Source organism: Rattus rattus, chromosome 11, assembly GCF_011064425.1.
Source record: "Rattus rattus isolate New Zealand chromosome 11, Rrattus_CSIRO_v1, whole genome shotgun sequence".
Lineage (NCBI taxonomy): Eukaryota > Metazoa > Chordata > Mammalia > Rodentia > Muridae > Rattus > Rattus rattus.
The window spans coordinates 93,594,716-93,609,857 of record NC_046164.1 but is presented as its reverse complement, the minus strand read 5'-3'; the positions used below and the strand labels follow the sequence as shown (position 1 = coordinate 93,609,857).

Here is a 15,142-nt window from a genome sequence, read left to right as displayed (position 1 = left end):
AAATCTTGATATGTACAGTTGTAGGCAGTAATTAGTAGACTTTAGCAGAATACCAGAATTTGCTCTTAGTGAGAACCTCTGCTTGATCAGTTACTTCCTAACAGAGTTGGAAGGTGACGTTGGAGCCACATAGACGTGTGTTAAAGTTGTGCTTCATCTCCTGTGCACTCTGTGATGCTGGTGAGGCATCTCACCTCTGTGAGAGAACACACATTTATGCAGTTATCATGCTGTTGCTTGGTGAGAAAAACAAAACACCAAACCCCAGTTTAGTGCTGTCTTTAAAAATGTGTTTGTTTAGCTGGGCCTTTAATCCTAGCACTTGGAGACAGAAGAAGGCAGATCTCTGATTTCGAGGCCAGTTGGGTCTAATTAATGAGTTCTAGGACAGCAGAAGCTACATAGTGAGACTGTCTCATAAAACCAAAAAATCCAAAACAAAAAAATTACCATTTTATGTGTATGTGTGACCACCATGTTGATGCTGTGTCCGTGGAGAACAGAAGAGGTAGTGGATTCCCTGGCACTGAAGTTGTTAGCTACCAGCCGTGTTGGCGCTAGGAGTTCCCTTGTGACTGTGGAGAGACACCTGCCCAGCTACCTGTATTTGAAAAGAAATGGTTTTGTGCGTGTGCGTGCATGCTTGTGTGTGTGTGTGTGTGTGTGTGTGTGTCTGTGGTTGTGTGTGTGTGTGTGTGTGTGTGCATGTGTGCGCGTGCATGTGTGTGTGCTTGTGTGTGTGCTTGTGTGTGTGCCAGGCCTCTCTTGCTTGATATGAGCTACATTTCCACTTCTCATACACATAGCTTAAGGAACATTCGTTTTAATCAAAACTGCTAAACTTTCTTGTGGAAATAAAATATAAACGGAAGTGTGGTTCTGTAAGCTAAATTTAACCTAAATGGCCAAACTAGAAAACTTAAAGCTTTATTTGTAATTTATATTATTTATATTTGCTTCTTTGTGAATTAAATGAGAACATTCTTTAGTAATGAAGTTAAGTGTTTTTATACGCTTCTTGTTTATTCATTCTTTTTTTTTTTTTTTTTTTGAGACAGGCTTTCTTTGTTTAACTGAGCCCTGGTTGTTCTGGGCTCATTTTGTTGAATAGGCTGGCCTTGAACTGGAAGAGATTCCCCCTGCATTTCACTCCCCAGTGCTGGGATTAAAGGTGTGTGCCACCACACCCGGTAACTAATAAATTCATGGCCTTTTATGGAGAAGAGTGTTACAGCCTTCCTGTATTATCAGTAGACTGCATGGACATAATGTGGTTGAGTGTGCTCAGCATTGTGAGGACTCTGGGCTTCATTCCTAGCACCACAAACAAATACAGAGATTGTCAAGTCAGTGTAGGGTCAGTTGTCAGGGTTTGCCACTGTAATGTACTGAACAGGACAGGTGAGAGATAATATTGAGAAATAGTGTGTGGGAGGCGTGGTGTGTTGGTATGCCCCTTTAATCCCAGCACTCAGAGGGTCAGAGGCAGTGGGATCTTACTGATCTACATAGTAAATTCCAAGACAGCAAGAATTATGTAGAAAGACTCTAAAAAGAAAGGAAGAGTGGACAGACAGGGACAGTGGGGGCTGGAGAGATGGCTCAGTGGTTTAGAGCACTGACTGCTCTTCCAGAGGTCCTGAGTTCAATTCCCAGCAACCACAAGGTGGCTCACAACCATCTGTAATGGGATCTGATGGCCCTCTTCTGGTGCATCTGAAGACAGCTACAGCGTACTCATGTACATTAAATAAATAATACTTAAAAAGAAAAAGGAATAAATCTTAGCCAGGAGTGGTAGCACAAGCCTTTAATCCCAGTACTTGAGAGGTTCAGGCAGGAGGACCTCTGAGTTCTAGGTCAGCTTGTTCTACAGAGTGAGGACAGCCAGGACAGCCAGGGATACACAGTGAAACCCTGTCTTCAAAATCAAAATAAATAAATAATTAAAAAAAAACCCTTAATAAAACAATAGAAATAAATACATTTATTGGGAGAGATGGTTCAGTGGTTAAAAGTACTTAATGCTTTTGGAGAGGACTCCAGTCTGCTTCTCTGCATTTACAAGGTAGTTCATAGTTCTCTGTAACTCCACTTCCTGGGGATCCAATGCCTCTTGATTGTGAAAGCTCCTGCTCGAGTGTGTACACACACACACACACACACACACACACACACACACACACACACACACACACACACACACACCCCAATTAAATTTTTGACTTGTGCATGGTGGAACATTCATTTAAGCCTAGTTGTAGGAGACATAGAAAGGCAGGTCTTCGTGAGTTCCAAACCGAGCTGGTGTGTATGAGTTCCAGGCCGGCCAGAGCTACATGGTAAGGAGACCCTCCTTTAAGAAGAGAGAAGGAAGAACAGAGAAAGGTTGCTGTTGGTGATCCCTTTAATCCCACCTGTAATTGGAGACGGAGGAAGGCAGAAGTCTGATTTCCAGACCAGCCTGGTCTACAGAGTGAGTTCTAGGCCAGCAAAGGTGGCACAAAGAAACCGTGTCTCAGAAAAACAAAAGAAGAAAGATTTTATACTATTATTTTTCTCCAGAATTTAGCTCATATGGAACAGTTTTTGAGGTTCAAGATGAAAGCTTCAGTTGGCCTCACCTTGGCTCAGCTTGAACTCCAGCACTTAGAGGGCAGGGACAGGAGGTTCCCACGTCCCTGGCCATTCTTGACGACATAGTTAGATCTTGTCTAACAAACACAAAATGTGTGCAAGGAAAACTCGTAACACAAAGTTGATAAGGCTAATTTACAGATTTGGCAAGGTCTTATTGTTTTCTTTTTCTTTTTTCCTTTTCTGTCCGTCTCTCTTTTCTGTTTTAAGATGGTTCTCTTATATAGATAGATAGCCCACGCTGTCCTGGGACTCACTAGAATCCAGAGCAGGCTGGCCTTTAGCTCACAGAGATCTGCCTGCCACTGCTTCCTGAATGCTGGGATTAAAGACTTCCCACCACACCCAGCCAGTATTGTTGTCTCTGATAACCTTCATATGATTAGAACTCCAAAACACTTTTAATTATTTCTCAGTAGAATATCTGTGAAAGTTATTAATTACATTTCAAATGGACATCATTGATTAAAAAAAGGTGCTGAGAACTGGAAGCCCTCAGCCAAGGTTTAACCAAGTAACCTAGTTGTTTTAGTACTGCGGGAGTCTGAAATCTGAGCATCTGCTGTGGGCTGACCCAACTGGACCTTGGTGTCTGCTGGTGCTGTTGCAGATACTCTGGAGACATTTTTCCCTGATGTTGAATAGTTCCCTGTGTTGTAAAGTTTTTTTTTTTAATTTTATGTTAATGTTTTGTCTGTATGCATGTATGTGTAACACAAGTATGCCTGGTGCCCTAGGAAGTGAGAAGAGAGCTTTGGATCACCTGGAACTGAAGTTACTGATGAGCTCCTGTGTGGGTTCTGGGAGCTGGACCGTTAACCACTGGGCCATCTATTCCCAGCCTCGTTTAGTAGTTCTTTAATGCTTTCAGCAGTAGCAGGATAGGGAAAATACGTGTTGTCATATGAAATCTAGACTCTGTCCTAAGAAATGTATTCGTCTTAACAGTTCTTCATGAGCATTTACTGCTGACATTTATTAAAGCTACATGTTTTGAGCTGTCATTGCATTTGAAAAGCTTATCAGCATGGGTATGTGTAAGATGTGCATATGCGCATGCACAGGGTTTGTTTATTTTCCATTCTACTTTAGGGATTTAATTCAGGCTGTTAGTCTTGTATAGAAAGTACTTTCTTAAACCCACCAAGTCATCTCACTAGCCCTGGTCACATGGGTTTCAATATAAATTGAATTCAGACATGAAGCATATTATTTACTTGAGTGATAAATTCATAATTAGGCTAGAAATAGAAGGTGTAGAATGGAGAAAACGGTAGGATTGGCATTGTGATACAGAACAGTGAATACAAGAAGCCAAACAAGTGTTAAGTAGTTGATGCAGGCATGGGGCACTTTTACATGAGCCAAAGGAGGTAGGTCTTTTGAGTGTGAAACCAACCTGGTCAAAGAAGTGTGTTCTAGGCCAACCAGATTTACACAGTGAGACTGTCTCTCCCTACCTCAAAATGGGATTGAAAGAAAAAGCATATAGTATTTTTTAAGTCCTCCTTCTCAATCCTATTTCTATTTTCAACTTAATGGTTTAATATTCTGTCTTCTGAAATTGTATCATTGTACATCTATCTGTTGCTTCATCTGTCAATTTTTATCTTGACCTTCCTTTTATGACATGGATTTTGCTTTGTCACATCTTTTCCATATAGTTGCCATCAATTCTTAGTATATTTGTAAAAGTGAAATGCTAGTCAAAGATTTGCTAGAATATTAAATGGCCGCTTTATTTGTCTTCTGACGTCTCTCCTGACCTGTTCTTATTTAAATAATTTTCTGTATGTGAATCACACAGTTTTTCTAAACTCTTTAACACCGTTTTATCACTGATGGGTTATTTCTTACTGCTGCCCCGTGTCCTCTGAGCTTTAGTTTGTATTGTTGCTCATGACCTAGCTTCCCTTCAGACTACATCCTTGGACTTTTACTGTTTTCTCACTCACGCTGTCCAGAAGTGTGTTTTTGGTGCCTGTTGCTTTATTATTATTTTATGACCTTTTCTTAGAAAAGCTGTATGGAAAACATGGTCTTTACAGGTGGCATGTCTAAAGCTTGTATCCTTTATGTGTGCTTTTGTCATATATGCTGTTTTTGAATACAGGATTCTGGGTGGAAAGTCATTTCTCTCAGAATTGTCCAAGTTGTGCTTCATTGAATTTCAGGGATCCAGTGTTGCTTTTCTGAAGTATTAGCTTTTTTTCCTTTTAGAAATATTGCCTGCGTAGTTCTATTTGGCCCAGAATTGTTGTAAAACTTGGAATTCTTCTACCTCAGGTTTCTGAGTGCAGAACTATAGATGTGTGTCAGGATACCCAGCAATTTTAGCAGTTTTTTTCCCCTTAGCTTTCTCTTCATACCTTCCTTGGAAGCTTTAGGATACTTTCCTTGTATTTCAAGAATTGCAAGTGTCGTATGTTTGGATAAGCCTTTTCATTCTGAAAATCAATATCATAAAACAACTGAGGACAAAAGCTGGAGGTGGTCTAAGTGGGAATGTACACTTAACAGCCATTATGAAAACAAGTGTGGTGGTTTCCTTTTCTCTGTGAAGTCCTGGCTGTCATGGAGCTAGCTCTGTAGACCAGGCTGGCCTCACACTCAGAGATCCACCTGCCTCTGCCTCCCGAGTGCTGGGATTAAAGGTATGCACCAGCAGACCTCACAAGCTAGAACTTTTTTTTTTAAGACTTGTTTATTTGGGTTGGGGATTTAGCTCAGTGGTAGAGCACTTGCCTAGCAAGCGCAAGGCCCTGGGTTCGGTCCCCAGCTCTGAAAAAAAAAAGAAAAAAAAAAAAAAGACTTGTTTATTTTATGCATGTGAGTACACTGTAGCTGTCTTCAGACACACCAGAAGAGGGCACTGGATCCCATTACAGATGGTTGTGAGCCACCATGTGGTTGCTGGGAGTTGAACTCAGGACCTCTGAAAGAGTAGTCAGTACTCTTAACTGCTGAGCTATCTCTCCAGCCCTAGATCCACTTATATCACTCCTGGACTTGTACCTGAGAGACAAATCCTCTCACCGCTCCTTCTCTGTGTTTACTGCCATTGTTTTATCACAGCATGGGGACACAATAAATGCAGAAGCCCATCCGAGAAGAACGGAGACTGGAGATGTGGGACATAGACAAGGGGGTTTTATTCATCTGTAAGGAAAAATAGAATTATGCTACTTTTAGGAAGTATATTGAACTTGGAAATATTTTATTAATTGGGTGACCCAGATTCATAAAGGCACACAATATATCTTCTCTTATGTAAATCTTACAACTTTGCATATATTCATACCAGGTGGCAGGGAGGGAGGGCAAATGCCAGAAAACTAGAAAGGGGCTTATGAGAAGGAAAAATATTTCTTCCAGCAGAAAATTATGTCTCAGTAAGTGATAGCTAAGCTATATTTAGGAACCCCTAAAAGCTGTGCTTGATTGGATTAGCATATGACCACTCATGAATAATCTTAAATTTCTGATTATGCTCTGTTAGAACTAGTGTTTAAGTATGCTTCAGATGTAGTCGCTCTTTTGATTAGTAATTTTATTTTTTCACATTTTATGTATTGAAGTATTTTCCTTGAGTTTTTCTTAAAACTCAACCCTTAATTTTTATGTTGCCACCTTTCATCGTTCATTAGTTTTTTTTAATGTAAATTTAAATCTTCCAATAAGTTGAAATAAAAATATAAGACTTCTTGATAGTTTTTATTTTATCATCTCTTCATGTCATTTGTCTTTCAGGCCTGTCAGTGTTGATTGGTCAAGCTCTGGTCTCTTCTTCTTGCACTGACAGTCTTGTCTTCCTTTTTGAGAGATTGCTTTAGTCGCTTGTTTGGAACTTCTGTTATGTATTATAAGTTGCTAAAATTTTATTTGGGTTTAAAATGATAAATTATTTATTTAGAAGGCATATTAGTAGTCTATGTACAATTAAAGAGCTTTTTATTCCAGTGGTGCTTAGGGTGGAAACCAGGGCTACACAAACACAAAGGCAACTGAACTAACACTGAGCCCCATGTCCACCTTCAAAGGCTCAGTTTTATAATCTCACTTGGTTTTTATAACATTTATTCTTTCAATAACATCATATCTGTTAAGTTCTTTAGTTATTATAAAGTATAGATAATTCTTGTATAGAATTTTTTATAGTATAGAATAGAGTTTATTCGGGGCATGGGGAGGGGAAGTTAAGAGGTAGTAGGGGCAGAGAGGGAGACAGACAGAGACAGACAGAGAGACAGAGAGACAGAGTGAGAAGAGGCTGGCCATAAGCACGTGGAGGGAAGGGGGAGGGGAATGGGGAGAGAAGGGACAAGGGGGAGAGGGGAAGAGCAGAGAGCAAGAGAGGAGCAAGAGCTCTATTTTTCCCCCACTTGAAACAGTCTGTGGTCATCTGGGAAAAGGTAATTTTAACTGATTCAGAAATTGCTTTCATCAGATCAGCAGATCATGAAGCATTTCTTGATTAATGACTATGTGGGAGGCCCAGCCCTTGGTAGGTGGTGCTTGCATTTGTGTAGGGACTGTGAAGTGGGAGGAGCAAGCCCTAAGGGGTAAGTTAGTAAGCTGCACTCCTCCATGGTACTGTTTATCTCCTGCCTCCAGATTCCTGTCATAGTTGAGTTTAATGCCTTGATTTCTATCAGTGATGTGCTGTAGATCAAGGAGTATAAGCTAAATAAAATCCTTTTTCTCCTTCACTAGTCACTCTTGGCCAATTTTTTTTTTTTTTTTCCCCCGGAGCTGGGGACCGAACCCAGGGCCTTGCGCTTGCTAGGCAAGTGCTCTACTGCTGAGCTAAATCCCCAACCCCTATTTTTTTTTTTTTTTTTTTTACCATAGCAACAACATATAATACAGTAAGACAAAAAGTGGGTACTAGAAAACTAGTAGTGACAGACATGACCATGTTGTTTGGGAGTATTGTGGAAGTAATAGAAACTTTGGGCTGGAAAAGTCGTTAGTGCACAGAACTGTTTGTGGGAACTTGGAAGATGGTGTTGAGAATAGGGCAGATAGGGCAGGTAATGAAGGCCTGCCTTGTGAGAGTTCATGGGGAGCAGAAACTGTTAGGGCCTCGTGGTGATTCATTTGCATTAATGATTTGTGGTTCTGGTCAGCTGCAGTCAAGCCTTTGCTCTGACTGGATGGGTAGTGTAACCGTTGAAATGAAACCTTTATCTGAGACTATTGCTGTTGTTTGCTGGTGCTGAAAAAGCAGCTGTGGGTAAGAAGAAGACACTAGTATCGAGGTGAAATCTTGGGGGAGGATTTATTTCCTCAGGGTCAGCTCACAGAAACTATGGTTTAGAGGAGCCAAGGCTGTATCTCAAATGGGGAGTTGAACTTGATAATGTCTAAGTTGTAAATGAATTATTTTTAATGCAAATGTATATAAAGAACCCAGTGGCTCTGTTTCTTTACTTTATGCTAGTCCCCAATAACTGTACAGAGAAACCCAAGTTTTATCTAGAACTGCACTCAGTAACTGAGCAGTAAAAGATGTCCTTTAACTCGAGTGCTGATCTGCCTACTTCTCAGCCCACCCCATGACACTTGCTTCTCACTATTGATCTCAGTCTCCTTCATAATGGCTGCAGTTCCTCCATCCTGCCAACTCCTCTAAGTCTCCCCTCTCCCTCTCTGCTTCCTCTGGTTGGAGAATGTGCCACCCTATTCTCTATTCTGCCCAACCATTGGGTAATAAGCATTTATTGACAAGGCAGAGAATAAGTGACTGGAGATTCTTGGTGTAAGGATTACAGTGCTGTGTCACTGGTCCCAGGCCACTGTGCCAGGTAGCCTTGAGTTTTATGGTAAAGCCAGCAGAGAGTGAGCCATGGAGTATGCCAATAAGCAGCACCTTCGCATGGCCTCTGCTTAGGTCCTGCTTCCAGGTTTCTGTTGTGATGTTCTTGTCTTTGCTCAAGTAAGGGATTTCAGCCCCTGAAGTAACACGATGAGACAAAACCTGTCCTTCCTTGAGTTGGTTTTGGATACTTTTTATCAATAGTATCCAATAGAAAGGAAACTAGAACATTTCTGTATTGTATTTCTTTCTGAGGGAAATAAATACATTTATTGTGACCCCCCCCTCCGTTTTTTTTTAGAGAGTCTTGGCTCTGTAGATCAGGCCTGCCTTGAATTTAGGGATTAAAGGTGTGCACCACCGAGCTAGGCAGAGTCTGCCTGCCTGCCTGCCTGCCTGCCTGCCTGCCTGCCTGCCTGCCTGCCTGCCTGCCTGCCTGCCTGCCTGCCTGCCTGCCTGCCTTCCTTCCTTCCTTCCTTCCTTCCTTCCTTCCTTTCTGTTTTTGTCATCTTTAGTGACATAAGTTTATTTATAGTTTATTTTGAGCCATCTGTCCTTTTACAAAGACTTATTCTTGGCTGTCCCTCATGGTTAAGACAAGGGCAAAACAAAGTGAGTTGGATATTCTCTGTGGGTGGTACAGCTTTTTAAAGTCATGATCCGTACTATATGATAGGTGTAAATAAATGAACAGACCTTTTCTCTCTCTTTGTTTTTTTGACAAGGGTTTGATCGTGTAACTTGGCTTAGTATACCAGTCTGGCCTTAAAATAGTCTTTCTTAACAGCGACATGTCCTTTGGACACACACACACACACACACACACACACACACACACACACACACACATATATATGGCTGTGAGCCACCATGTGGTTGCTGGGATTTGAACTCAGGACCTCTGGAAGAGCAGTCAGTGCTCTTAACCACTGAGCCATCTCTCCAGCCCTTTAAATGGTTTTCTTTGTTGTTTTTGTTTGTTTTTGAGACAGGGTCTCTGGTGGGTCTGGAAAGCCACTGATGCAGCTGCTTCTGCCTTCCTGGTTCTAAGATTAAAGGCATACACTACCACACATCTTAATTCCTGTTTTTCTTTTCTTTTCTGTTTTCTGTGTGTGGGCGTTTACCCACATGTGTGTCTGTGCCCCACATGTGTGTCTGTGCTCCACATGTGTGTCTGTGCTCCACATGTGTGTCTGTGCCCCACATGTGTCTGTGCCCCACATGTGTGTCTGTGCCCCACATGTGTGTCTGTGCTCCACATGTGTGTCTGTGCTCCACATGTGTGTCTGTGCTCCACATGTGTCTCTGTGCTCCACATGTGTGTCTGTGCCCCACATGTGTGTCTGTGCCCCACATGTGTCTCTGTGCTCCACATGTGTCTGTGCTCCACATGTGTCTGTGCTCCACATGTGTCTCTGTGCTCCACATGTGTCTGTGCTCCACATGTGTCTCTGTGCTCCACATGTGTCTGTGCTCCACATGTGTCTCTGTGCTCCACATGTGTCTGTGCTCCACATGTGTCTGTGCTCCACATGTGTCTGTGCTCCACATGTGTCTGTGCTCCACATGTGTCTCTGTGCCCCACATGTGTCTCTGTGCTCCACATGTGTCTGTGCTCTACATGTGTCTGTGCTCCACATGTGTGTCTGTGCTCCACATGTGTCTCTGTGCCCCACATGTGTCTCTGTGCCCCACATGTGTCTCTGTGCTCCACATGTGTCTGTGCTCCACATGTGTCTGTGCTCCACATGTGTCTCTGTGCCCCACATGTGTCTCTGTGCTCCACATGTGTCTGTGCTCCACATGTGTCTGTGCTCCACATGTGTCTCTGTGCCCCACATGTGTCTCTGTGCCCCACATGTGTCTCTGTGCTCCACATGTGTCTGTGCTCTACATGTGTCTGTGCTCCACATGTGTGTCTGTGCTCCACATGTGTCTGTGCTCCACATGTGTCTCTGTGCCCCACATGTGTCTCTGTGCTCCACATGTGTCTCTGTGCCCCACATGTGTCTCTGTGCTCCACATGTGTCTGTGCTCCACATGTGTCTGTGCTCCACATGTGTCTGTGCTCCACATGTGTCTGTGCTCCACATGTGTCTGTGCTCTACATGTGTCTGTGCTCCACATGTGTCTGTGCTCCACACGCTTGCAGTGTCTGCAGATGCCAGAGGAGGAGAGTGTTGGATCCCTCTGGAACTGGAGTTAGAGATAATTGTGACCCACCATATGGATGATGGGAGCTGAACCCAGGTCCTCTGGAAGAGCATCCAGTATTTTTAACCACTAAGCCATCTTTCCAGCCCTAATTCCCATTTTCTGACAACTAATTTTAGTTGTAAATTTTTAGAAGTAAATTTGTCTTTCCTATTCTAAGCCTTAGCCAAGATCTTTTAAGAACTCAGACTGTAGCTTTACTAAGAAAACTGCCTAAGTCTACAACTTCTTACTTTAAAGATAATCTTGCATTAGCATTATAGGAAGAAGCTGAGTTGGAGTGGTGCTACATGCCTATAATCCTCAAATTTTGGAGTCAAAGGCAAGAGGATCCTGGCCAGCCTCAACTTGAGGGAAACCCTGTCAATGTAAAAATGGACAGGGATGTGGCTCAGCAGTTAAGGGGGTTTTCCCAGTATATGTGAAGTCCTGGATTTGTCCCAAGTATTGGAAAAGAGAAAAAAAGAGGTAGGAGATAAGAGGTAGGCAGGCTGCTCATAAGAAAACACTATGAGTAACTTTTGTTTGTTTGTTTAAGATTGGGGCGTGGTGTCTCACTTTAGTCCAGGCTCACTTGGAATCACTCTAGCCTCAGCTTGGAGAGATTTGCCTGCCTTTTGATGTTACAGTCATTCTGTTCGTTCTCCTCACATGCAGTATTGGTTGTGGATGGGGGCTTCTGAGGACTCCTCTTCACCTTCTAATAGCTGTGTCTGGTGGCCCACAACTGCTTGGAGCTGCAGGTCCAGGGAATTTGATGCACTCTTGTGGCCTTCATAGGAATGCACACACACACTCAAACACGCACACATGCACGCACACACTCACACACAAACATACACACACACTCACACACAAACATACACACACACTCACACACACATGCACGCACACACTCACACACACACACACACTCACACACACTCAGACACACATGCACGCACACTCTCACACACTCTCACACACTCTCACACTCACACACAAGCATATACACACACTCTCACACTCACACACACACACTCAACTCACATGCGCACACTCACACACACACATGCACACTCACACACGCACACGCACACACGAAGAGAGGCCTGGTCTTTGCGACACATGCCTTTATATTTTGTCAGAGGCAGGTGGACATAGGAGTTTGAGGTTATCCTGGTCTGCATAGTGAGTTGTAGGCTGTCCAGAGCCACATAGTAAGACCCTAACTCGGGAAAAAAAGGTAATATGGTATTTTCTAGCTGGAAGGGACTTTTGAAATAAAAGCCCCTATGTTTAATCAGTGTAACAAATTTTTCCAAAAATAATATTTAATCAATTAAGTAGAAACAGTATTACAGTGGAATCGGACTTTTGGAATTCTGAGATGGGCTTATAAGGCTTTAACTAAGGTATTCATGATATAATTATGTGGAAGCTTTAGGGGCCAGAGGATCTGTTGTCAAGTGTTTGTGGAAGCCTTAGTTGTAGGCAGCGTGAGTGTTACTAACTCAGGCAGCGGGTGCAGTGTGTTATGACCTAATCCTAGATCTCTCATCCTTTAGTTACTACCACGGTTTGCTCAATGGAAATCCCTTCTGCTCTCTAGGGAAAGAAAGTTAGGATTTGCCTTTTAAATGAATGTGTGCCAAGGATTTTGTGGTCATACGTCTAAGTTTATCCTGCCTATAAAAATGAGATTATTTTCATTTGTGGTCATCCAGCATGTTGGTGATCTATTTCGACAATGTAGAAACATTTTGCTCATACTTCAAGGACTAAGTTATAAGTAATGACTGATTATCTGTCATCAATGTTTGGATACTAATGTAATTAGAACTAGGTACTTGTGTGTGTATCATTTATTTACTGATTCACACAAGTTTTTTAATTACCTGCAGTATGCCTAAGAGAACTAGATTTGTGTGTAATACCCACCTGATTGACATTTCCTGTTGTTTTTTACTGACATTGAAGAGGGTTTTATGTTTCTGAATGTGTTTGCTTTTCCAGATAGGGTCAGAATACCCATCCTAAATAGGGTTCAAAAATTCATTTAAAAATGTAGGTAGATAATACATCTTGTTAGGTGATAAAATAACCTTGTATTAAGTAACCAGCAGTTTTACTAATGAAGTCATTGTTATTATTACGATTATATTTTTTGGTTTTCTGAGAGAGTCTCTGTATAACCCTGTGGCTGTCCTTGAACCTTACATCTTCTAAATGCTGGGACGAAAGGCATGCACCATAATACCCAGCCTGTGATTCTGTTCTTAAAAATGAATACCGTGCTGCCCTAGCAGAAAGGGGAAAATTGATGTTTACGAAAAGTATTTTAGTATTTGCTTCTTTTGTTACTTACTAAGATGTATTTTGTTCCTTCTTTAGGAAGCATTTATTTATTGCATTTTTTTTTCTCTTATAGGCAATGTCTATGCTGCTTCAAGGAATATAAGCATTTGGAGATTTTTAACCAAGTAGTATGTGCACTTATTAACTTAGTGATTGCCCAAGTTCAAGTGCTCCGGGACCAGCTTTGTAAACATTGTACTACCATTAACATAGATTCCACGTGGCAAGATGAGAGTAATCAAGCGGAAGAACCACTGAGTATAGATAGAGAATGTAATGAAGGAAATACAGAAAGACAAAAATCAATAGAAAAAAAATCAAACTCTACAAGAATTTGTAATCTGACTGAGGAGGAATCTTCAAAGAGTTCTGATCCTTTTAGTTTATGGAATACAGATGAGAAGGAAAAACTATTACTATGTGTAGCAAAAATTTTTCAAATTCAGTTTCCCTTATATACTGCTTACAAGCATAATACTCATCCTACTATCGAGGTATGTAAAATAGGTCTGATGATTCTTGTATTATCAAGTCCTACTAAGCTTGCTACTGCCTCCTTATCTGTGAATGACTGAAACTGGCTATTTTTTTGATGGGAAGTTTTCTTTCTGCCTACTCTTTCTCTCCTTTCTTCTTCCTTCCTTTTTCTCTTTGAGACAGGGTCTCACTGTATGTTTCTGCAGTATGGCCTTGAACTTTCTGTGTGTTTCAGGGCTGGCCTTGAAGTTTAATTCACTTGCCTTGGCCTGAGTGTTTGAGTTACAGCTGTGTAATCATGTTCCAGCTTGATGGAAAAAAATTACTGGTTTTGCCAACAACTATTTATAATTGAACTCAGAAGAACTTAAATTTTAAGTGATTTAAATGTTTTTTCTCTGTTCATTATGACTTTAACAACAACAATGGCTGGGCTCATACAGTTCAGTGATGGAGTGCTTGCTTAGCATTTGCATGAGGTCTTACGTTCAGGGCCAACATTGTCAAAAGCAAAAGTATTAGTTGCAGAGGATCCATGAGGTAATGTACAACTCTAGCTTGAATTCCAGGGGATCTGACCCTGCTTCTCATATCTTTGGGCACCTATATGCTTGTGGTGGAAAAACATACTTAAGCACACATGTATTCATAAAATTAAAAAAAAATAGCTGTGTAAAGAACCACAGAGTTTTTAATTTCATCCTTAGAAACATGTTAGACTAGAATTTTTCATTAATAAGCAGAGCTTAACAAATTATATATACATTTTAAATAGTATTCTTTTTTTTAAAGATTTATATAAGTACACTGTAGCTGTCTTCAGACACACCAGAAGAGGGCAATGGTTTCCATTCCAGATGGTTGTGAGCCACCATGTGGTAGCTGGGAATTGAACTCAGGACCTCTGGAAGAGCAGTCAGTGCTCTTAACCACCGAGCCATCTCTCCAGCCCTTAAGTGGTATTTTTTTTTTTTTTTTTTTTTTTGTAAGTCAACTGCTTAATTCCACTTGTGTTATTTTTATGAGCATTTCAGAAATTTAATAACTTAAGATCTGTGAAGATAATTATATTTATAGAAAGCAGGAACTGAGACTATATGGTGATGTATTTGTGTCGGTTTGCTGTTTACCTGCCGTTTCCTGAGACTGGAAGCGCCTACCAGGTTTGTGTGGCTCATCTGTGTGCTGTGTTTATCTCGTGTTTGGATGGGTTAAGGTCAGACTCTCAGCAGCCTGGCTGCTCTGTGAGTTGTTCTTTGTAGTTTCTTCCGTAGCTACTGCTCCTACTCAGGTGGGCATCTTCCTCCCTCTGTGGTTGTAGGAGAGCTTGAGATATGAAAGTAGGTGCTCTAAGGCGTCTTGGGTGCCACTGAAGTGGCATTGAATGAGTTTTGTTACATTTTGGGGACTGATAGAATTCATAAGGGCATTTAGGTTCAAAGGAATGGTGAAGAAAATTAAAAATTCTACCTCTAGTTGGGGAGGAAAGGCAAAGTGTTGTAGTTTCTACTATCATTATAAACTTGGCCCCAGACTTGCGTAGTACGTGCAGACCTTGTCCTGGGTGCTGGAATTATAAGCATAAACTACCATATCTGCTTATGGGATGCTGGAGATCAAATATGGTTTTGTGCTTGCTAGGCAAATACCCTGTCA

The 15,142-nt window shown here is 41.5% G+C and overlaps 1 protein-coding gene across 1 annotated transcript in view; it reads left to right on the top strand.

The window, feature by feature from the left end:
- Positions 1–15,142, top strand: part of Usp34 (ubiquitin specific peptidase 34) — a 188,289-nt gene that overhangs the window by 18,921 nt on the left and 154,226 nt on the right. Inside the window, exon 3 of the mRNA XM_032915874.1 lies at positions 13,083–13,503. Within this exon, the coding sequence (XP_032771765.1) occupies positions 13,083–13,503 (421 nt within the window). The remainder of the gene's footprint in view (positions 1–13,082; positions 13,504–15,142) is intronic.